This window comes from Cervus elaphus, chromosome 12, assembly GCF_910594005.1.
Source record: "Cervus elaphus chromosome 12, mCerEla1.1, whole genome shotgun sequence".
Taxonomy (NCBI): Eukaryota; Metazoa; Chordata; class Mammalia; order Artiodactyla; family Cervidae; genus Cervus; species Cervus elaphus.
Window position 1 is genome coordinate 98,236,081 of NC_057826.1, and position 25,114 is coordinate 98,261,194.

The window sequence follows — 25,114 nt, forward strand, 5'->3', positions numbered from 1 at the left end:
TTTTCTTTCATTTGCTTAGTTGTATGAATACTTGATGAATTATCAGTTGTCAAAATGTCCTTTCAAAAAGCTTGTCCATATCAGGCAGGTGTTTTCTCTAAGGTTGATCTGCTTCCCCAGAGAGAAGTCTGACAAGCTCCCAGGAGGATAAAGATCTGGGAGCCTAGTGGGAGACGGCAGGGTGGGCAAATGGGTCTCGGCATTTGGTCACTCAGTCATGCTTTTAATGCAACTTTCCTCCCTTAACTCTGCCTGTGCCCCCTCTCCAAGGATCCCCCAGTCTTTCCAGAGGATAAACCTCTGGTCTGCATGGTTGTGAGTAAGGTAGTTCTTCATTAAATCCTCTTTTTTTAGTTCCCTCCCAAAATTAAGATACTCTTTGCAGTTATTTTGATATTGCAGGTAACGATAATGAAATTTCTATACCCAAAGAGAGAAACTAGGTGGGGTAGGCAGAATATGCTGTTCTCCTGATCATCATCCATCCTCGGAAAAAAAAAAAAAAAAAACAGTAAATATGTTGCTTTCATGGAAAAAAGCTTTGCATGTGAGATTAAGAATCTTGAGCTGGAGAGAGTATCCTGGGTTATCCAGGTGGGCCCAGTGTAATCACAAACAAGCTTATAAAAGGGAAGCAGGGGTCAGTGTACTAGTGGGCCACAAACGGGGGTACAGGCAGTGTGTGGAAGCTGAAAGCAGCAAGAAAATGGATTCTCCTGTATCTTCAGAAATAATGCAGCCCTGCCCACCTCTTTCGGATGTCTGACCTTCAGAAGTATATAAGCTAATACATTTGTGCTGGTTTAAGCCATTAATAATGTGTGGTAATATGTTACAGCAATAACAGGAAACTAACACACTAGCTGAACTAATTAGCTAAGACAAACTCTCCAGACCTTAGGATTCTTGACCTTAGCAGTAGTCTCTAATAGTAGCTGTCATCGAAAAATTAGTCAACCTAAGAAAAATTTGAAGATTTTATTCGAGCCAAATTTGAAGATTATAGCCTGGGAAGAGCACCTCAGAAAGCTGAGAGAGTTGTTCTGCCCATTAAAAGTCAAGACAATTTATATGTTTTTTGAGATAGAGGGCAGTACGTTAAGTGATGTATTCGTATTTGAGTTTTCATAATCCAGATGTAATCTGGTGGGTCATCATGGTGGGTCATGTGACTTTCTATAAGCTCAAAAAGGAATGTTGTCTTTTAAAGAGTTGTCTTGATGCTGAGAGAATGTTGCTGGTTATGGTGGAGCAGGTATTCCTGCTGACGGGCGAGGTTTGGGTCAATGCATAATGTGGATATACAATGCACAACTGGGGGAGTGCAAGTTGCTCAGTCATGTCCAACTCTTTGCGACCCCATAGACTATGCTGCTGCTGCTGCTAAGTCACTTCAGTCGTGTCTGACTCTGTGCGACCCCATAGATGGCAGCCCACCAGGCTCCGCCATCCCTGGGATTCTCCAGGCAAGAACACTGGAGTGGGTTGCCATTTCCTTCTCCAATGCGTGAAAGTGAAGTCACTCAGTCGTGTGTGGTTGTGTGTGTGTGTGTGTGTGTGTGTGTGTGTGAGTGCCTGGGTACGCCCACATCTGTCCTCCTCAATGGCTGCTGTGGGCCGGTCCTCGGGGACCCTGGGAGCAGGCCGTCCCGGGTCAGGTCATCGGTGGCTGAGCAGAGCGAGCAAACAGTTCCCCGTCTCTTCCCTCCCGGCCCCTGCACCCCGGCCCGGCCCGTTTCTCTTACCGATGGCCTCAAGCCCCACCAGGGGTGCAGCTGCCCCTCCCAAAACGTGACCCCAAGGAAACCAGAGGCCTCAGCTTCCCTTTCCTTGGGGAAGTCCATGCAGCGGGTCTGAGCTGTGAGCTACCTGCTGCCGCTCGTGAAAGCCAAGGAGGAGGACGCTTCTCCGGGAAGGCCACAGCCCCAGGCTGGCTGCCTCTCTCCATGTGCCACTCCCTGGAGTCCACTGGGCCCATCAACACATGTCCTGTGTGGCCATGCGAAGGGTCCGCCCTTCCCTGACCAGGGGCCGCTGCTCCCCGCACCTGGGAGGAGGCTGCCCGGCCGAGAGCCTCTGGGCTGATCCTGCCTGTGCCAAGGATTTGTGCTGTGACTTTGGGCAAATCATTCCAAGAGTCGCTGGGCACTCACGACCAGAGAACTCAAGGGCAGGCTCAACGCCCTACCCCTGCGACGCAGCCTGTCCTTCTGTGAAGTCCACCCAGATGAGCCTCCCCTTGGCATCCAGGCGATCGGCGGAGGTCCTCTTCCCAAGCCGGACGAGGCTGCCAGTTGTTCCACGCCTGCCCAAAAGGCCTGATCCACACCCCTCCCGCGTTCACTGCCCACCCCCAGCACTGAGCCAGCCAGGGGCGAGCAGGCTGCAGCCCCAGAGGTGAGAAAACGTTCACCTGCTTCTCCCGTCTGAGCCCCCAGTCCCTGATGGCAGGGGACCCTGCCATCTCTTTGGGACCCTGTGGACTGCAGCCCACCAGGCTCCTCCGTCCATGGGGTTTTCAAGGCAAGAGTACTGGAGTGGGTTGCCATTGCCTTCTCCGCACGGACTATGCAGTCCAAGGAATTCTCCAGGCCAGAATACTGGAGTGCCTTTCCCTTCTCCAGGGCATCTTCCCAACCCAGGGATCAAACTCAGGTCTCCCACATTGCAGGCAGATTCTTTACCAGCTGAGCCACAGGGGAAGCCCAAGAATACTGGAGTGGGTAGCCTATCCCTTCTCCAGCGGATCTTTCCAACCCAAGAATCGAACCGGGGTCTCCTGCATTGCTGGTGGATTCTTTACCATCTGAGCTATCACGGAAGCTCAAGTTGGAGGCAGAGGGAAGGCCAAAGGGCAAAGAAGAATTTTTATGTTTAACTTTTTCTTGCCAAAACATGAATTTCATTTCACATTCTTAATCCTGGTTATACATTGGCAGAGTTTTAAAATACTGGCACCTGGGTATATAGTGGATGATTAAAATTTCTGGTAGTGGAGGCAGACACTAGTATTTTCTGAAAGCTGCTGAGAGGATGGTAATGGATAGCCAGGCTTGAAAACCTCTATACTAAGTGTAAAGAAACCATTAACCTAACAGCGATTTCTTGTCAAAGTGTGGTTTCTGATCATTAGCATCACCTGGGATCTTGTTCCAAATACAAATGTTTCAGCCCCACCCCAGACTTCCTCAATCAGGGATGAGACCAGCAATCTTTTACCAATTCCTGCCCTCCTCAAAGAAATCCTGATGCACACTAACATTTGAGAACCTCTGATTTGACCAAAGAACCTCTTTATTGCTCTTAATTCTCTGAGGCGTGTGTGTTACATATTTTATAAGCTAATACTGTAGTAAGCAGCCCAAAAAACTTAAGGTCATTCTCAGATATATTTACTTTCTTCTGCTGTATCATACAGAACTAATACTTGGTTAAGGATGTGAATTGTATCTATTACTCTATAAAACGCCATGATTCTAGACATACAGACATGTAAAGGCAGGTGTAGGAGACGATGCTGACCGAAGTGCACTCTCCAAAAGTAGGTATTTTCAATAAAATCCCCAGTTCTTCTTAAAATATCTGAAATAACAGCACCAACTAGCAGCTGCGCGAGACTGTGTGTAATGCGTTATGCCAGCATTAGAGCTGACTCCCTCAATCAACTGTTCGGGGATAAGTTTGCAGCAGCCGGGTATTCAATCAACCGCAGATTGTGTAGAACTGCAGTACGTGCTTATTGAAAAAAGTCTGTAAGTGAGCCCATGCAGTTCAAACCTGTGTTATTCAAAGGTCAAGAAGAGTTTAGGTTTCCTCTCCATTTATTGCTAATGATTAGTAGAAACTTTTTGACTGGTTTTTTTTCCTGGCTTTTAAAAATCTGTTTATTTTTTTAATTGACGTATAACTGCTTCACAATGTCGTGTCAGTCTCTGCTCTACAGCGGTACAGCAAGAATAGGCCACTTGTAAACACACACCCCTCGCTTGTTTGCAGGGAAAGTCTTTGCTCTGACAGGTAGTTACCACCACGGCCAGGAGAGAAACAGGCTCAATCAACAGCAGTGTTAAAGGTTTATTCATCTGTATTAAGATTTTTCTTACATTTTCTTTTAAGCCCCATAAAAGAAAATGAACTATAAAAGCTCAATGAGATAACAAAATTTTATTTACATCTATTTCCATTTAATATATCACATCTTCAGGATAGGTGGTAACTTATCTAAAGGTTATGCTCATATTCTTCAGGCTGTGGGTAGAAGACTCCCCAGGGCAGCAGTAACTGTCTTGTAGGAATTCTTTGCCTTCACATGTCCCCAAAATACCATTCAGGTACAAATAAATACTTGTCTTACAGCTGAACACAGGCTCAATCAGTTTTTCAAACACTCTAGCCACAGCAGTATGTTTTTTGGGAAATCTAAACTGAGACAAGAATTGCTCAGCTCATAGCTTCTCCTGTCATTAATATGTACATGCTGACTGCCAAAAAGCGTAACTAAAACTTCTTACAGAATGTACTGCAAGATAAACCTATAGTAATAAAAAAAAAAAAAAAAATCTGCATTCAGAAATTTCTGTCTAAACTGATATTAGCCTGTAAGTAGTTATAAGCAATAGTAACTTTCATGCTTCACCATCTTGCCTGATATTTTGTATACTAAAAGTTACATATTCTGTATACTAACAGTCTGATTATATAGTCTGAATGCTAGAAGTTGCTAATTTTCATTCTTTTACCACCAAGAAAAGCATACTTGATTTATAGGGAAAGGGATCTAAATACTCCTAGAGGTACTTCTAAAACTTTTTAACCTAAGGCTTGATTTTCTTCCAATAACAAGTAGCTGTTTGCTTTCTGAAAGTTTTTATGCTTAATAAGGTGCTTTATCATCATCACATTCCTCTCTCCCCAAAAAGGCCCTGATCCATATGGTTATATTGGGGTGATATTGTTCCTTATTTTTGATACCTCTGACGTTTTTTTTTAACATTGTGACACATCATTATGACTTTACCTAATTGTTATCTAAAAGGGAACTAATCATCTTTATTTGCCTTAAAATATTTTATAGGCCTGGTTGTTAGTTTTGTAATGCTTTTGTTTTAGTCAATTTAGTCTAAGAAGGATCCTAGCAGTATGTCAGTGCAAAGCTTAGATTCTCTAGTATGGAGAAGTTGTCAAGGTCCTTATAAGCCACTTGGCTAATCAAACTAGTAACATTAATTTTAGCTTTTTATTTTGTACTTAAACTGCATATAACCTCATAGTTTATCATCAAAACAAAGCACATAGATGAAAGCATGTAAATGGACTACGAACGATTCTGACTTGTGAACTAGGGAAGCCTCTGTTGTTTGACCTTAAAGTCCAGGGCAAGAAGGTAAAGGTGTTTGTCTTAACCACTACCAACTAGACTGTGCAGTATATCGTACTTCTCTGAGAATTGCTCTTAGAGCCTGGTGTCACCATTAGCATGTAGTTGCTAATGATATAAACAAGAATGTACATGTAATTAGAGGTGGGCAAGTCTCTAGAGGTTCCTTAAAGTAGAAGTTTTTAAAAAGACTGGAAAAGAAACAAGACTAAACCAACATGTCACTCAGCTATGAAAGTGAAACTAGGGATGAGTTCCATAACAATGCTTATCAGCCAGTTTTTTTAAAAAGCTACAAGACAATATTACTAGTTCTACAGAATTGGGAACTGTGCTGTGTGTGTACCTTTCCCCATTTATCACTTAGCTGACTGCTTTACAAAGTTGTTCTGGTATTCAGCTGCTACAATGTTAGGAAACCACCAGGCCAACCTCTCTTCTGCCTCATTTATCACTTAACTGTTCCTTTGAAACACTGCTCATTTGTATTAATTTTCTCAAGTATTATTCAGCAGATCACACCAACACTATGGAACCCTCAGCCTTTGGCTGGTGCTCCCCGTGAGCAATATGCAGGCTACAGACAGTAATGTTTCCCTACATGTGTGTATGCACAGATACGTTAAAAACATTTAAACATTTACTCTTAAAGAGTATCCTAAAATGTAAGTACAGAGAAAATGCATGCAGAGAGAGCCCACTCAAGTACAAAGCCTGTGGGGTATATAATTTTAAGTTTATATTTCCTACAGTATGGTAACATAGGTCTTTTCCTACCCAGAGGCATAATATATTTTCTGAAAACTTGGACACTGCCGATTGCATTAAATGTAAATGCTCCCTAAGTATATAAACAGTAAAAGTAAGCAAAAAACCTTACAACACATTCCTTTTTTTAATATATCAAAAATGTTTCCAAGGCAACATTATTAAAATGACTATATACCACAGTTCCTAATATAATGTCAAGCTCTAATAGGAAGGTACCGAGAGGCCAGAAAGGTTTCATCCAGTCAGTGGCTTAGGTGCTCTTCTTTTCCTCACCCAGTAAATTCACGGCAGCTTTCTTGGCTGTAAAAAGGAAAGAAAAATATATCACAGCTATTTGTAACCCAGCTTTGTGCCTAATGTAGCTACTATTGTAGCTAACCCCGGGGATGACTCATGCTCAGATGAGAACCAAGGAGGTTTGTGGGCTGGGCTAGCAGAGTTTCCAGGGAATGGACAGGAGAACTCTTCCAACGCAGATCCTGAGCACATGAGCAGTTACTGAAGACCTAACCCCTCGGAGCGGCCACATTGCCTGCGCCATTGCGCTCTGTCCTCCTTCAAGTATCGCAAGAAGCAGGGGCTCCTTGACTGCACAGTGTCCTCTGTACAGGCGAGAAATTCCAGGCCCTACCTGCCCTTCCTAATTACCACTTGGCTTGGAATGTGCTGTAAGAACTCCTGTGATGTGTCTGATGGGCCGCGGGGAGGGTTCTGGGAGCCTTGAGGCCCCCTGAGATTCCAAACCGCAGCTGTTCTTGGTGGAGCCCTGAGCGGGTGCCAGGCAAGGCTGCCCTCCTTGTGCACCAGCTGCCCGACAGCTGTTCTCCATTCACTTAAAATTGTGGACTAAAGTTTACAAAGACACTGCAGGCTCTCAACTAGCTCTTTGCAAAAATGTACTTCCTGGAGAATCCAGAAACTCAGAGTCTAAAATGTGTCAGCCTCAAAATCCCTCTTATTTTCATTCTTACACCTCAGTTTATGAATGTAACCTATCAAAGTAAAACAGGATTTTAGAGTACTGAGATCTAAGAGAATCAAAGGCCGGAAAATGTGGGTAAACGAGACAGAAATGACATCACCAGAGGTTGCTGGTTTGGTTAAGAGCAGGGAGGAAGAGTTAAGAAATCTCTTCAGAAGGAACTGGCAATCCTAGAGCGGGAGGATGTGCAGAAACGTAGAGGCGTCCTGAAGGAGGCAGGAGCCATGTCCGGGAGCAGGGCTTGGGGAGGATGTGGTCTGTGAGGAGGAGGGGGAGGAGAGCACACACTGGCTGGGGCATCAGGGCTGCAGGGGACCATCTGGGGGTCTTCCTCCCCCAGAGGCCAGCTCACCTCTCGTCTCCCACTTCCTCGGGAGCGTAGAACCCTTTTTTTTAAAATTCCCTAGTTCTATGCCCATTGTCTACGGTCTAAAACCCTTACTGTGCCCTCTGGAACTTCCGACCCATCATCAGGAAGACCTCCATCCTCACCTGTTTCTCCAAATGGCTTCTTCTTCCTGTTGCTCTTACAGAGCCTGCCTGCCCCCAGGACACTGCCTTCTCAAGTGTCCTATGTGTTTCCCTTCCATGACCCTGGTGCTGCTGGGTCTGGAGGTCCAGGAAGCACTGTCTTTGATGCTCATGGCTGTGTTCGGAATCTCATGGCATCAGACGACCTTTCCCAGCTGCCCATCTTTTTTCCAATTCTCTCTGACCCTTGGGCTGTGCTGCCTCACTTCTTTAAGATTTTAGCTCCAAACTTAAAATCACTCTTGAGCACTGCTGTTACCTGAATTATCAGTGATTTCAGTATTCTTCCAACATCCCAGCTGCTTGGGTCCCCTCCAGTAAGGAGGACGCTCCACTCTAGCTGCCCTGCGCCTGGCCTCCTTCAGCCCCCTCCAGGCCATCCCCTGCCAGTCCCGCATTCCCCGCTCCCGGCTTCTGCACGTGCTAGTTCTCCCACTGGGGCTTTCTTACCCATGGTTCCTTCCCTTAACACTTTCAAATGTGACGCAGTGTTGCCTCCTTTGTGAGGATTTCCTATATCACTGTCACCTTCTCTCCAGCCCCATCTTTCGATCTGTTTTATTCTTCTCTGCATCATGTGCTATGCAAGTGTGACTACACCACGTAACTTGCTTTTTCATTGTATTCTATCTCTCTCAACGAGACTGTAAGCTTCATGGCTTCATGCAGTATGGTCTGCTGGTTGGTTTGGTTCCCTGGTTCATGCCCAGTGCTATGAACATGCTTGGCACATAATTAGGTCACCTCAATAAGTAAGTATTTGTTGAAGGAATGGATGAGAAAGGCTGAGAGAGAGGGCATTCTTTCGCACCTCTAACAAAAGCCATTTGAATTGCAGCATAACAAGAGTTCAACCTGAAATGAATCAGAGAGACTAGACTTGTATATAAATACAGATGACCCCTAAAATCTCCACCCACCACAGGAAAGTCCCTTTTCCTAATGTGCTGACTGAATGATGTGTTATACGTGGCGTGGCAGAAGATTGTTGGGAACAGTAAAGGCAACAGGCAAAGCCTTGGTGGAGAAATCCCAGAACAGGCTTGGCACGGGGCTGAGGAAAGCCACAGGAGTGAAGTGAGGAGGCCCGCCCTCTGGGCCAGTGTGACCCCAGCCTCCCGCACACTGAGCCAGGCTGCCCCCTGGCCATACCTTCCTTAGAGATGGCGTCTGCAGTCTCTTTGGCTCTGTCCTTCAGGTCACTCACCACACTGTCCACTTGGGACTCGTGCTTCAGGAAGAAGGGCCGGATGACGCGCTTGTAGAGCAGGTCTGCCCCGTTGGCAGGGCTGGGAGCCATGCACCACAGCAGGAAGCCGCACTGCAGGGAGGAGAAGCCGCAGGGTTACGGGGGCGGCAGACCGCACAGACTGCCGCCTCTGCCCGAGACGGGCCGCCGCCGCCAGCTGCCCCACTGGCATCTCCGGAGTTTCTGCAGGACGTGAGGTGCACTTTTGTTGATGGAGAAAACATGACAAATAATGACCTAGTAAGGAAAGGCTGCCAGGGCTTCCCTGACGGCTCAGCTGGTAAAGACTCTGCCTGCAAGGCAGGAGACCCCACTTGGATTCCTGGGTGGGGAAGATCCCCTGGAGAAGGGATGGGCTACCCACTCCAGTATTCTTGGGCTTCCCTTGTGGCTCAGCTGGTAAAGAATCCACCTGCAATGGGGGAGACTTGGGTTCCATCCCTGAGCTGTGAAGACCCCCTGGAGGAGAGTGTCGCAACCCACTCCAGTATTCTTGCCTGGAGAACCCCCATGGACAGAGGAGCCTGGTGGGCTATGGTCCGGGGGTCGCAAAGAGTCAGAGATGACTGAGCGACTAAGCGCAGAAGGAAACACTGAGGCTGCCAAAGGCGAAACACAGCCGGTCCGGCAGCTTAGCTCCTGCTGACGGGGGGCACTTCCAGGGGTGAGTCACGAGAGCTGAGAGATGCACACGGGGAAGGGGCCGCCACCAACGGCAGAGAGCGTGAGTTAACACGCACACGGAGCACCGACAAGCGCACTTCCGTGACATCAAAATACAAAGCAAAACGCAGGTTCTGACAGATTATAGGGGGCGAGTTTTGAAAAGGCAGGAGTTACCAGGCTGGATTTAAAAAAAAAAGAAAAACCCAAACTATGGCTATATAGTTCTTGTAAGAAACACACCTAAGACAAAACCAGTCAGGAACACTGAAAATAAGGAGATAAAAAAAAGATGTATCTGACAAATACCAACTCTCAAATATCTAATATAATAATATCAAATAGTACATAAACACAAATAAGTGAACAAAATGATAAGGAGGGAAAACAGCTTGTTAGGAGGTATAACTGGCCTAAACCCATGTATCTTTCAGCTATGTAAATTATACATACTTCTGTTTTTGGCTTCCCTGGTGGCTCAAACGGTCATCTACCTGCAGTACAGGAGACCCAGGTTCAATCCCTGGGTCAGGAAGATCCCCTATACGAAGAAATGGCAACCCACTCCATTATTCTTGCCATGGACAGAGGAGTCTGACAGGCTACAGTCTATGGGGTTGCAAAGAGTTGGACACAAATGAGCGACTTCACTTTCTTTTTGTTTTGATACTTATATAATTTTAATTTTATAATTATGTAATTTATAATTATATATAGCTTCTAAATACATAATAGTTTTGAAATGTATAAACTTGAAAGTCAGAATTATATAGATCAATGGAAAAATTCCACAATCAATTGCTTTTTAACATTTCCATCAGAAACTGATATATTAAAAAACTAGAAATCAGTAAGAATACATTGCAAAATACACAAAATTTAAAATCTTAATCTAAAGATATATACAGATCTCTTTCCCCGACAATCTGAGATCTAAGAGAATTGTATACTACAATACATACAGGTAAAAGAACTGGGCTCAGAGAAACTGGTTCCAGTCTCGGCTCTGCCACTTACTAGCTGGGCAAAGCTTACACAAGTTACATAATTGCTTAAGTCTGTTCTGACTCTATAAAAAAAGTATAAATAGAAAAAATTTTAAATCTATTTCATACAGGTTTTGTAAGAAAATAAGAAACATCTGGAGCATCTAGCTTTGCAGGGGCCCTGTCCCTGTCCCAAGAATACTGTGTCTTCTACCAACATCCATGAGCAGAAGCAGGCTGCCTATTAGAGTTTTAAGTCAGGTGAAATCAGATCTCAGGACCAACAAACACCCTTTTTAAACAATTATTTTGTTCTTACCTCTCCTTTCACTGAAATGAAATTCAAAGTCATGACATGTTTACGCATACAATTATTTAAAAAAAAAAAAGGTTTCTAACTTGCAAGAATATGAAGAAAGAATAAAGTAAAAGTGTTTTATTTTAAAAATGTATTTTGGACTTCCCTGGTAGTGCAGAGAATAGGAATCTTCCTGCCATTGCAGGGGCCACTGGTTTGATCCCTGGTCCAGGAAAATCCCACCTGCCGTGGAGCAGCTAAGCCCAAGCACCACAACTGCCGAGCCCACACGATAGGGCCCGCGAGCTGCAACTACTGAAGCCCATGTGCCTAGAACCTGTGCTTTTCTGATACCCAAACATTCATATTTTCCATCAGTTGCTTATAAAGATAATGCTAAAATATCCACACACATACCTAAAAGTCAACACAGCAATTTAATCAAAGTGATGTGCAGGAAAAGTTACATTCTTGACAGAACATCAGAATTCTATGTGAACATTCTGAAGAGAATGCAGTGTGGCAGCCAAGGGGATATGCCATATACTACTGCATACAAAGAAAATTTCCTACCAACTATATTAACTATTCGAAGAGAAGAACTATTTGGATTTAGTTTTTAGCATCTAACATCCAATATACTTGTTATTTATATCTGGGCATTTTGCTGTATTTATTATTCAGGAGAAGAAGGGGCGACAGAGGATGAGATGGTTGAATGGCATCATCGACTCAATGCACATGAGTTTGAGCAAGCTCCAGGAGATAGTGAAGGGCAGGGAAGCCTGGTGTGCTGCAGTCCACGGGGTTGCAAAAAGTCAGACACAACTGTGCGACTGAACAATTAATATTTAGGAAATTGGCATGAAGTTTTAAACTGGCATGTGATACATTTTAATTTTTACTATTTAAAATTGTAGAAAATAGTCTCCTGGCTGGTATTTCTATGTAGAATATCTGATTGTCAGGAATATATTATTGATGTAGACATACATCTGCATAGCCTCAAAGTGAAGTGGAAAGGACTCACTGGGTTAAGAATCAGGAGAGTTGGGAAGAAGGAAATGGCAGCCCACTCCAGTATTCTTGCCTAGAGAATCCATTGGATAGAGGAGCCTGGCAGGCTACAGTCCATGGGGTCGCAAGAGTCAGACACAAATTAGCAACTAAACCACCACCCCCAAGGCATGTAAAAGAGCTATTCCAAATATTTAAAAAAAAAAAAAAAAGAATCAGAGAAGAGTTGGTATCTATTTCATGACTGTAAGTAAATCAAACAACCTCTCAAAGAGTCAATTTTCTCTTCAGGATTTTCTAGGAAACTCAGAAATTAAAAAATATACTTGAAGAAAGTACACAAGATACAGCTAATATTACCAAGTCCTACAGTTCTTACTGTTGTTGAAAATCTCTGAAATGTTATCTGCCTATACAGATAACAGCCATAAGCAACCCAGAAAAGTTGACTTGTTCACCTTTTCTGGAAGAATTTAAGCATGGCTACCTGACAGGACCAGAGCCAAGAGCCTGCATTTCTGTACCTCTCCAATGTGATTAACTTTATATGCTAAACTCCAGACTGTTCATTTAGTTCTTCCCAGTTCCCTCTAGCTATTGTCTTGAGACTGTAAAATCATTATTGCTCTTTACCTACATCCTGATCATGTTCCAGTTCTCAAATGAAATAACTTTCTTGTATTAAAAACAAAGTTAATTACAGTTCAACTCTCAAGGGTGATATTCAGCTGCCAGCTTTTACAACTCCCTTTTCTTAACCTATTGTATCTACTCAAGAGCCCAGAAACACATAAATCTGACCATCCTTTTAATCGGGCTATCTCCAAAGTGCCAGCTCACGGTGTTCCCAAGAACAAACACAAGCCCACTCTTACCCACAGTGCAGATAAAGAGTCCGTGCTATTTCAATTTAACTCTCAGCGCTACCAGCACTGACATACTAAATCCTTAAATTACAGCAGGCCAGAGAGTTGTGTCTGTGATTCTAATGCTGCCACTATTCAATTTCCCCGTAGAAATGCTTCCAAGGTAGGGATATATTTAATATGCACAGTTTGGCACTAGCCTGGTGAGACCTGAGAGTTAATGTCTGAAAAAGGTGTATTTCAACACTAGCTTCTGGTATGCTGCAATCAGTTGATCAGAAACAAGTCTCGGGAAGCCTTTGCCACACAGCCACAGGAAGAGTAATACTCAACATGCACAAATAAAAGCTAAAAGCAAGCATGTGAAGGGGAAGGCTTTTCTATCTTCTTTGCCTCCTACAAAGTTAAGAAGAAAAATGTTATGCTCTCTGCCAGTGGCTCAAACAGTACAGGACTTAAACTAGCCAAAGTTTTTTCAATCGTGTTTGAAAAATCTAGAAACTTATTTAAATGAGAATAAAGATGAGGTGCAAAGGTACTCATTGCAGCATTAGTTATAATAGCAAGATAAGTGTCCTAAATGTCTATTAACTGAGGAATGAATGAATTCTTATCTATAATGGATTAGACATCTAGGTCAAAGAATATTGAATAACATGAGAAAATACTCATAGTATTGTATTAATAAAAAAAAAGTGAGGTATAGAATCATATATGATATATATGGTCTCAACCATATATAGTTGAGTAAAGCAATAACACACAATTCACTGTGTGTATACACTGTATCAAGAAACTTATTTGCACATTAAAAAACAGGAAGACTACCCTAAGATGATAACAGTGGGAGTCTTAAAATACTATTTTATTTTCTACATAAAACATGCCCCAACACACAGGCACACATACACACAACCACAGATGCAAACAGTGTAACAGCAAGGATTAAGTCACCAAAATCCCCCTGACCTAAAACATATTCTGGCACACAGAGGTTCTAAATAAATATCTGCTGAATAAAGAAGATGTACTACTTTCACAGTCAGAGAAATTATTTTTAAATAAATACATTTATTTTTAAACCTTCCTGCTCCAAGGCAGAGCTCAGATCAAAGCTCTAAACAGGCAGGATCCACTTTTTCTAGCTCAGTACTTGGAACAATATCTTCTCAACCAACGTTCGATGCCTAATCATTGGTTCCTCTTACATTCCTTCAATCTGACAGTCTACTTTAGAAAAAAGGGGGGAACAGGTCAACAATATCAATTCTGCGAAAGATAAAACAGTAAACCTGGCCCTAGCTGCAGGTATTTTCTTCTTCCCAAACAATCGCCTTGTGATTGTAGCAATAGCACAGGTAAGACCCAACTAGTTCTTAAAATGGAATACTCTCACATACTCTGCAATTCAGAGACCTTTTCTTGGTCAGTTCCCTGAAGCCCTCAGAATACGCTACTAACACAGAAAGCAAGCGTTTTATTGACAGCATGATCAATTTTTAACCATCTCAAGTATATGATCTATTTGGAACATATGGGATAAATCCACTTTTCTGGACACCATGCCATCATACAGCCGGGCACTCACCACTAATGGATGCACACTCACTCACTATTGGGGGGAGAACGTGCTGCACAGCAGTTTCTGTAATGCACTTCACATGTAAATGACTTGCTGGTTATCTTTTATTTTGGAGCCTTTCTCTCTCAAGGGGCCTCCATTGGCAGCGGTGACCAAGAGCAGGCTGCCGTCAGATCACTCACATCTCGGAAGTTTGAGCGCAGGTGCTGGCGCAGTGGTTCTGCTGACAGGAGACTGCCAGTGGCAAGCAGTGGGGCCCGAGGCAAAAATCCAGTTTCCTGCCGTTAGAGACTACGGTGTGACATCGCTGCATCAGACAGATCTTAAAGGATCCAAAAGTATCTGAAGTCTAAAGTATGAACATCCAAATTAAAGACTATAAAGCTATTTTTTTGTTTTGTTTTGTTTTTTTTGTTTTGTTTTTTTGGTTTTTTTTTTTGTTTTTTTTTTGTCAAGCAAATGCCCTATTTTACTAAAAATCCAAGTATACATTACATTTTACAAAAACAGCATCCATCAGGATCTCTCAGTCCCTTCCCTAAGCCAACCAAAGATGGGGGCTCTGAGGAAGGGTTCCCCTCCAAATGCTGGGGCTGCCCCAGGCACCCTCAGACCCCTGGTCCAGTGCACAGAAGGGGGGTTAGTGGAGCCCCTGCCAGGATCCAGCCTGGGGCCTGTGCAGAGCCCTCACCACGGTGCTAGGTGAGGGGCCTGCCGAGACCATGGACACGCTGCCCCCACCGGAGCCCCAGCTGGAAGCAGCTCCTGCCTCAGGAGGAGGACACAGGGTACCCGTAGTGGTTGTGGTCAGTCTCGGCCAGGGCCAGCGTCAGCGACAGGCTGGGCTTCCGTTCCAGCTCTTCCTCCTCCGGGCAGTGCTGCGGGGGCCGAGCTTTGAAGAAGTCGGAGACGTACCGGACCGACCAGCACGCACAGCACGTCGAGCAGCACGAAGACCCACCTCCGCTCCATGCCGCCCCCGCCCGGGCCGCGCCCGCAACCCCCGGCGCCCGTCCCACCGCGTCCCGTCGCGTCCCGGCTGGGCCGCAGGGTCACATGGCATCGGAGCCCGGCCCAGCCCGGGGGTGGAGGGGGTGGAAAATCTAAAGCTATTTTTATAAATGCTAAATATCTTTGGCTAACAAAAACATGAAAAATCCAGCAGCCTATGAAATCGAAATCTTCCTATAGACCAATTTTTTTCCCATTTCTTTTGAAAGGAAAATTCTTTAGCTGTGTTACAAGGCATTTTGTGGTAACATCATTCAAACTTAAAAGAATATCCAGGGACTTCCCTGGTGGTGCAGGGGCTAAGACTCTGTGCTCTCAATGCAGGGAGCCTGGGTTCAATCCCTGGTTAGGGAACTATATCCCACATGTCGCACCTAAGACCCACTGCAGTCAAATAAACAAATAATTGCTTTTTAAAAAGAATATTCATGTTTTCATTTAAATTTTTAATTATCTAGCTTCTTTTTTTTTTTACCATAAATGGTTTCATACTGCATATAATCTATAATTTTTTATAAATAATGAATTATACAAAACTTCTATATCTCTATAAATGAATTATTTCTTTTAACAGTATGGATGTACAATACTATTAATTCATTTAACCATTTACCTGTTGACGGACCCTTCAGGGTTTTTTGTAATTACCAGAATGAGAGAGCTTCTGGTATTTAATTTCCTGTATCTACACTTCTTTAGATAAAAAGTCTAAAAAGAACGTAAACAGAAATGTAGACATTTTGAATAACTGCCAATTTAATGAGGAAGCTATACTATTTGACTATTTTAACTAACACTTCCCAGACTGCTGACTACTCGGAATTTTTCTCTTATGTGAAACGTCTCTATATGACTTGCTTCATTTTTCTCTTTTTCTTCCTTGTAAGTTTTTCTATATATTCTGGATATTAATTCCATATCCGGTAAGAATGTAAATATATCCTCCTAGTCTGTCATTATTTTTCCTTTGTTTATGCTGTCCACTGTTACATAGAAATTTTTGACTAATTTCTATTCCTCCAAGTTAGAAAACATTCTTCTATACTTTTTTAAAGCAGAGGTTTTGGCACAGAAGTCTTGCCTGGGGAGGGACTGAGTAGCCAGGGCAGTCTCTCCTCAAGCCCCCTGCCCGAGCCCCAGAGCTGTGACTGACCACCTAGGAGCACCTTCGAGCGCCGCTGGGGGAGCCAGAGGGTGACGCCTGCACCCAAGGAGCTATCCCGGGGAGGGAAGGGTGGTTAACTGTGGCTCCTCTGCTGCCTGGGTGGGCAGGCTCCCCACCGGCCCCCCATCCTGAGTTTACCAGAACTAGCATGGATTGGGGTGTGGCCACCTCCATTCCAGCACCCAGTGGAATAGCTGACATGCCTGGAGAAAAATGAACTTGCAGGCCAAAATAACAAGGTATTTGAAAAGTACAGCCATTTCAAAACAAAGACAGCACAGTCAACTACGGATCTATCAGCAGCAGAAATTTTAGAAGCGAATGACCAAGAATTTTAAATTAACTACACTAAAAGAAATACAGTGACATCAAAGAACAAAAAAACATAGGAAAGAACCAAGCAAAATTACTAGGAATGAAAAATAAAATAGTTGAAATAAACACAATGTATGGCATAAAGAGCAAATGGGACAAAATTGAAACTGGAAGATCAGATTGAGAAAAACTCCCAGGAAGAAGGAAAACACATATAAATATATTTGAAAAATAGGTAAGGCCAGAGGAAAAGAAAAAATATATCCATAATTACAAATCAAGATAATATCAATGTAGTGGTGGTTGCGGGGAGGGAAATCAAAGAAGGACAGAGTTTCTGGTATCTAATTTCCTGTATCTATGTTTCTTTGGATTAAAAAGTCTAAAAAGAGAGAGAGAACAAGATGGCGGAGGAGTAGGTGGACGTGGAGTACACCTCTCTCCACGGATACATCAGGACCTCTCCTTCAGACACAGAAGTGCATGCTGAACACCAGCTGGGAGCAGACAGGAGTACCTGACCAGTGGAAAAGAATAAATAGAACCATGCAAAACTCAGTAGGATGAAGGAACTAGGGGGGAAAACAGGAGTGCTAGTGGGACTGGACCTGCGCTCAGTGGGTGGGGGAACTGAAGCAGGGGTCTGATCCCGACAGTGGGGCAACTGTCTGAGCAGAGGAGAAACATTTAAGGCTGAGAATGAAACAGCTGATCTGTGGCAGCCTAAATGGAATGAGATTCAGCCAGTCCTTGCCACAGCCATGCATATGCCGGGCAGGAACGCAGGTCTCCTGGAAGGGGCAGTGGCTAGGAGCTGGAGCTTACGGATTGTGGAGCAATCCCAGGGCAAGGGCTGCTGTTGACTGCGGAGAGACGGACCGAGGGGATGTGAGGGAAGAGACTGTGGAGGCAAATGCCTGTGGAAGAAAGCCAGGCAGCCCTGGAAGCAAGTCGATACTGCTGATACTTCTCTCTCCACAGCCAGCATGGGCAGCTGAACAACAGAGGCTGGCCCATCAAATGCCTGAGGCACTGAACGATAGGCCAGGACCCGCCCAGGGGGGCCCTTTAAGGGCCTGAGCGGAGAACTACAGAGAAGGCCCCCAGGCAAGGGAGCCGCTAAGTGCCTGAAGGGCGGAGCTTCGAGAAAGACTGGCCAAAGAGGCCTTCTGAGCACCAGCTACCAGAGGCCGAGAAAAGACTCTGATCGGGCCCTAACTCCTGCCTCGGAGGCCGTCAGTGTCCCTGCACACTTGGCGCCGCCAGGGTCCCCGCAAGCCAAGCAAAAAAAGCCGTGTGTTCACGCGTGCGGGGCCTCCTCAGTCCTGTCCGACGCTGCGCCCCTGTAGACTGTGGCCTGCCAGGCTCCTCCGTCAGAGGGGGGCTCTCCAGGCAGGAGCACCGGAGCGTAATGGCCAACACTGGCTGCCATGCCCTTCTGGAGCGCTCTATTTCCTGCCGCCCTAGCCGCCACCCCCCTGAGTCCCTGGTGCTGCCAGAACCCCTGCGACCCAGGCAGCTGCACCACCTCCGCGCCTGGCCCTCAGAGGGGCAAACCCAAGCCCTCCAGGGCAGCCTCAGGAGCAAAGCCCAGTGGGCGACCCACAGGCAGAGGTGGGGACGAAACCACTACTGCAACCCAGCGGCAGTGGGGCTAAGGAAGGCGACCCAAACCTGCCCACCAGCTGGGCAAGGTGCAGACTAAATCCACACGATCAGCTAAGCAGACTGCGTCTGTGGGAGATATAAAAGGCCACCGAGAGCTCCCGCAGAAGAAAACGCACTAGCTCTGATAGCTGCGGACATCGGAGGCAAGAACACGCAGGAGTCGGACCAGATTAGACTCTGAGCTGCCCCCGCAGCAGGTCCAGAGACCAGCACGGTGTCGGAGGGCATCCTAGGGAGGTGAGGAGGACTGGGCTTCCCAGCGATGGAAAGGACTCTGACAGCAGGGACTCAAGAAAAACATTTATTATTCTTATTTTTTGTCTTGTTCTGTACCTTCTCTTTGATTTTTTCCTTTCTTCTTTTTTCCTTTTTTCCCCCCTCTGTTGTAGTTCTCGATTTTATTGACACTGAGAAATCCAATTAAGCTTTTGAGTCTTTTTTTATTTCCTCAGTCACATTTTTTATTGTTGTCATAAAAAACTTCTGCCTCTACGTTGGGCTTTTGCAGTTCTGTGGAGTTTTCCTCTTTTATTTCTTTTTTTTTTAATTTTAATTTTTAAACCTATTATTATTTTTTCTACATTTATTCCTTTGTTTGCTTTTCCTACTGTTCTTTCCCCCTTGCAGTTAATCTTTAAGGTATATAAATCTACTTTATCTACCTCTTTCTAACTTGGCATAGCTATTCTTTCTTTCTTTTCTTAATCTCCTTTCCTCTCAACATATTTGTTAGTTTTATTTTCATTGCTTTATTCCCCAATTGGATGACCCACCTCCTAGAGTAATGGAAATAAAAACAAAAGTAAACAAGTGGGACCTGATTAAACTTAAAAGCTTTTGAACAGCAAAGGAAACTATGAAACAACTGACAAAGGATTAATTTCCAAGATATACAAGCAACTCATACAACTCAATGCCAGAAAAACAAACAACCCAATCAAAAAGTGGGAAAATGACCTAGACAGACATTTCTCCAAAGAAGACATACAGATGGCTAACAAACACATGAAAAGATGCTCAACATCACTCATTATTAGTGAAATGTAAATCAAAACTACAACGAGATATTACCTCACACCAGTGAGAATGGCCCTTATCAAAAAGACTACACAAAATAAATGCTGGAGAGGGTGTGGAGAAAAGGGAATGCTCTTGCACTGTTGGTGGGAATGTAAACTGATAGAGCCATTAAGGAAGACGTTATGGAGATTCCCTAAAAAATCAGGAATAAAACCACCATATGACCTAGCAGTTCCACTCCTAGACACATACCTTAAGGAAACCAAAACTAAAAAGACACATGTATCCCATTGTTCATTGCCGCACTCTTTACAATAGCTAGAACATGGAAGTAACCTAGATATCCATCAACAGATGAATGAATAAAGAAGTTGTGGTATATAAACACAATAGAATATTACTCAGCCGTACAAAGGAACGCAATGGAATCAGTCCTAATGAGATGGATGAACCTAGACCCTATTATACATAGTGAAGTAAGTCAGAAAGATAAATACCATATTCTAACACATATATTGCATGAGAACCTGGAATGTTAGGTCCATGAATCAAGGCAAATTGGAAGTGGTCAAACAGGAGATGGCAAAAGTGAACATCAACATTCTAGGAATCTGCAAACTAAAATGGACTGGAATGGGTGAATTTAACTCAGATGACCATTATATCTACTACTGTGGGCAGGAATCCCTTAGAAGAAATGGAGTAGCCATCACTGTCAACAAAAGAGTCCAAAATGCAGTAGTTGGGTGCAATCTCAAAAACAACAGAATGATCTCTGTTCATTTCCAAGGCAAACCATTCAATATCACAGTAATCCAAGTCTATGCCCCAACCAGTAACGCTGAAGAAGCTGAAGTTGAAAGGGTCTATGAAGACCTACAAGAACTAACACCCAAAAAAAGATGTCCTTTTCATTATAGGGACTGGAATGCAAAAGTAGGAAGTCAGAAACACCTGGAGTAACAGGTAAATTTGGCCTTGGAGTACAGAATGAAGCAGGGCAAAGGCTAATAGAGTTTTGACAAGAGAATGCACTGATCATAGCAAACACCCTCTTCCAACAACACAAGAGAAGACTCTACACATGGACATCACCAGATGGTCAACACCGAAATCAGATTGATTATATTCTTTGCATCCAAAGATGGAGAAGCTCTATACAGTCTGTTAAAACAAGACCGGGAACTGACTGTGGCTCAGATCATGAACTCCTTATTGCCAAATTCAGACTTAAATTGAAGAAAGTAGGGAAAACCACTAGACCATTCAGGTATGACCTAAATCAAATCCCTTATGATTATACAGTGGAAGTGAGAAATAGATTTAAGGGACTATATCTGATAGAATGCCTGATGAACTATGAACAGAGGTTTGTGACATTGTACAGGAGACAGGGAACAAGACCATCCCCAAGAAAAAGAAATGCAAAAAAGCAGAATGGCTGTCTGAGGAGGCCTTACAAATAGCTGTGAAAAGCAAAGGAGAAAAGGAAAGATAATCCCATTTGAATGCAGAGTTCCAAAGAATAGCAAGGAGAGATAAGAAAGCCTTCCTCAGCGATCAATGCAAAGAAATAGAGGAAAACAACAGAATAGGAAAGACTAGAGATCTCTTCAAGAAAATTAGAGATACCAAGGGAACATTTCATGCAAAGATGGGCTCATTAAAGGACAGAAATGGTATGGACCTAACAGAAGCAGAAGATATTAAGAAGAGGTGGCAAGAATACACAGAAGAACTGTACAAAAAAAGATCTTCATGACCCAGATAATCATGATGTGATCACTCACCTAGAGCCAGACATCCTGGAATGTGAAGTCAAGTGGGCCTTAGGAAGCATCACTACAAACAAAGCTAGTGGAGGTGATGGAATTCCAGTTGAGCTATTTCAAACCTTCAAAGATTTGAAAGTGTCAAAGTGCTGTCAGAGTGCTGCACTGAATATGCCAGCAAATTTAGAAAACTCAGCAGTGGCCACAGGACTGGAAAAGGTCCCTTTTCATTCCAATCCCAAAGAAAGGCAATGCCAAAGAATGCTCAAACTACTGCATAAAGGCACTCATCTCACACACTAGTAAAGTAATGCTCAAAATTCACCAAGCCAGGCTTCAGTAATACGTGAACTGTTAACTTCCAGATGTTCAAGCTGGTTTTAGAAAAGGCAGAGGAACCAGAGATCAAATTGCCAACATCTGCTGGATCATCAAAAAAGCAAGAGAGTTCCAGAAAAACATCTACTTCTGCTTTATTGACTCTGCCAAAGCCTTCGACTGTGTGGATCACAATAAACTGTGGAAAATTCTGAAAGAGATCGGGAATACCAGACCACCTGACCTGCCTCTTGAGAAACCTGTATGCAGGTCAGGAAGCAACAGTTAGAATTGGACATGGAACAACAGACTGGTTCCAAATAGGAAAAGGAGTACATCAAGGCTGTATATTGTCAACCTGCTTAGTTAGTTTATATTCAGAGTACATCATGAGAAACGCTGGGCTGGATAAAGCACAAACTGGAATCAAGACTGCTGGGAGAAACATCAATAACCTCAGATATGCAGATGACACCACCCTTATGGCAGAAAGTGAAGAGGAACTAAAAAGCCTCTTGATGAAAGTGAAGGAGGAGAGTGAAAAAGTTGGCTTAAAGCTCAACATTCAGAAAACTAAGATCAGATCATGGCATCCGGTCCCATCACTTCATGGGAAATAGATGGGGAAACAGTGTCAGATTTTATTTTTGGGGGCTCCAAAATCACTGCAGATGGTGATTACAGCCATGAAATTAAAAGACGCTTACTCCTTGGAAGAGAAGCTATGACCAACCTAGATAGCATATTAAAAAGCAGAGACATTACTTTGTCAACAAAGGTCCGTCTAGTCAAGGCTATGGTTTTTCCAGTGGTCATGTATGGATGTAAGAGTTGGACTATAAAGAAAGCTGAGCACTGAAGAATTGATGCTTTTGAACTGTGGTGTTGGAGAAGACTCCTGAGAGTCCCTTGGACTGCAAGGAGATCCAACCGGTCCATCCTAAAGGAGATCAGTCCTGGGTGTTCATTGGAAGGACTGATGCTGAAGCTGAAACTCCAATACTTTGGCCTCCTGATGTGAAGAGCTGACTCATTTGAAAAGACCCTGATGCTGGGAAAGATTGAGGGCAGGAGGACAAGGGGACGAGAGAGGATGAGATGGTTGGATGGCATCACCAACTCAATCGACACGGGTTTGGGTGGACTCCGAGAATTGGTGATAGACAGGGAGGTCTGGCGTGCTGCAGTTCATGGGGTCGCAAAAAGTCGGACACGACCAAACGACTGAACTGATCTGAACTGAACACATATGTATAGAATCTAGAAAAATGGTATTGAATAATTTATTTATAGGGCAACAACAGAGAAACAGACATAGAGAACAGACTATGGACATGGGGAGAGGAGAGGAGAGGGTGAGGTGTATGGAAAAGTAACAGGGAAACTTACAGTACCATATGTGACACAGACAGCCAAGGGGAATTTGCTGTCTGGCTCAGGAAACTGAAACAGGGGCTCTGTATCAACCTAGAGGGGTGGGGTGGGCGGGAGACGGGAAGGAGGGTCAAGAGGGAGGGGACATATGTGTACCTAAGGCTCATTCATGTTGAGGTTTGACAGAAAACAGCAATATTCTATAAAGCAATTATCCTTCAATAAAAATTTAATTAATTAAATATATATATATAAAAGAACAAATTGTAGGAAGAAAAGAAAAGTCTAAAAAGAAAGTAAACAGAAATGTAGACATTTAGGACAAGTTAAAATAACAAAGACACTCAAAACAGGTCTGAATATACAAAGGAAACAATTAGATTTGAGGGAAACTAAAATAACTTTTAAGAGAGGCAATACAGGGGGCAGGAATGCAGAATCTTCAGAATTCTTAGAGAATTACTTGAGTCTCTAAACTATTTCTTGTGGTAACTTCATGTGTACTCTTGAGTCTTTAAACTTTTTCACTTGTAACTCCTACTAAAACAAATACTTAAAGAGTATGAAGGGAAAGAAGCGAACCCATAATTCATAAGAGCTGAACTTCCCTCTCAGCTTGGCAAGTCTGGCTCAGTGAACCTGAGGCACTATTTACATCCTGTGAAGTTAATGGGAAGCAGGGCCTCTTCCACAGAAGACATCCGAGGGAGCAACTAAAGAAAGCTTGTCCCATTTAGAGAAAAAGAACCAACCACTCCATTAAAAGGCATGAACTTCTTCATTGTCATTTGCCTCTGATGCAAGTCCAGAGTTGATACAGGTCCCATTAGGAAAAAGTTCAACTTCCTACTGCTTTTCCTCACGTAGTTGTAACTAAAGTGAGTCCTCTGCCAAGCACAGGTGTGGCAGGGCTGATGCCAGGCTAACGGACCTGTCAGAGTTATTAAAATGACTTCCTCAGCCAATTTCACATCTTCTTTTTCCAAACCTATATAAGAAATGAGTATTTTTTGTCCAGATATAATGACTCCAGCACACAACTGTGAATATTTGATGGACTGATAAAATCTGCAATGTTTATGCACCAAACACAGACAATAGGATTTCGGCAAAGAGCAATGCTTGTGCTACCACAGTATTTCCATGTTTCACTATTATCAAACACATATTACAGACATAATTGCTTTGGCTATTTCCAAGGTAATACACAAAATAGTTAGCTATGTTGAGTTCTTTCTTCCTGTTTACATAATCTGAGGCAGAGCCAGAGCTGTCTAACATTCAAGCATCTGTTCCTATTCCTTGTATATAGGTCCTGAGATCGAGTTTATTTTAGTCGTAGGGAGCAAAGCAAAAACATAGATGAAAGAAAACACGGCAGTTCCGGAAAAGGCAACGTACCTTCAGCATGTAGTAGAAGGGGAACCAGGACAGGAAGAGGTCGGAGAAGAATTCGACAATGCTGAACACACCATATACCACCCAGTAGGTCAGCCACTGGGTATCATCTTCTTTGTTGGGGCTTTCTATGGCTTTAATTCTGAAAGGCAATACAAAAGCAAGTGTATTATGTAGTAAGATCTCAATGAGACAATTTCGATCATTATACTTGCACGCTGCCCTCCAATACCAACTGAAAAACTCAGGCAATATATGTACCATGACAGTAGATGCATAAGTATAACAAGAAAACAGACAGCAAAGTAGAAATACCAAGACAAGCTATTATGACTACCTGTTACCAGTCCTCTGGTCACCAGAGATGCCAGCACCAGTTGACCCATGGGTCTCCACCTTGCCTGAGCCTCCACCACAGCTCCAGGAAATAGCACTAATGGCTGGAAACTAGAGTAATCCCCATTTTCAAGTGGGGTCCTGCCGCTAGGGATGTATCAAGAACTCACTCGTGTACTTCAGTTCTCATGCACTTTAACTGAAGTACATCCTGAGTGAGCAGGCATTTCCATAAACAATATCTTGGGAAACACAGTTCCAGGACGCTTTCCAGAGTTCATAACATACTTCATAACAAACAGGCGAAAACTAACATGGTGTCCAGTTGGTTCTGACTGTCGTCACGTGACGCTCAGGCGGTGAACTTTCCTCCCCATATCAGTTAACACTAGGACTTTCTCAGTATCAACTACTG

General features: G+C 43.7%; 1 protein-coding gene and 1 long non-coding RNA gene across 3 annotated transcripts in view; both read right to left on the reverse strand.

Annotated features, from left to right (window-relative positions):
- Positions 1–964: 964 nt before the first annotated feature.
- On the reverse strand, positions 965–2,547 carry LOC122705596. Its single transcript, XR_006344150.1, has 2 exons — positions 1,393–2,547; positions 965–1,332 (listed from the first exon to the last, which is right to left on the reverse strand). It is a non-coding gene; the product is annotated as an uncharacterized LOC122705596 (long non-coding RNA).
- Positions 2,548–4,059: 1,512 nt separating this feature from the next.
- The window catches only part of REEP5 (receptor accessory protein 5), a 44,477-nt gene continuing 23,422 nt past the window's right edge, over positions 4,060–25,114 (reverse strand). Inside the window, exons 3-5 of one of the 2 annotated variants that reach the window (XM_043920192.1) lie at positions 24,367–24,505; positions 8,814–8,982; positions 4,060–6,448 (exon numbers count right to left, since the gene is read on the reverse strand). In XM_043920192.1, coding sequence (XP_043776127.1) covers positions 6,399–6,448; positions 8,814–8,982; positions 24,367–24,505 — 358 coding nt within the window. In that variant the 3' untranslated portion in view covers positions 4,060–6,398. Of the gene's footprint in view, positions 6,449–8,813; positions 8,983–13,791; positions 14,672–24,366; positions 24,506–25,114 lie in introns of those variants that run through there. The other variant, XM_043920193.1, reaches the window with a different exon arrangement.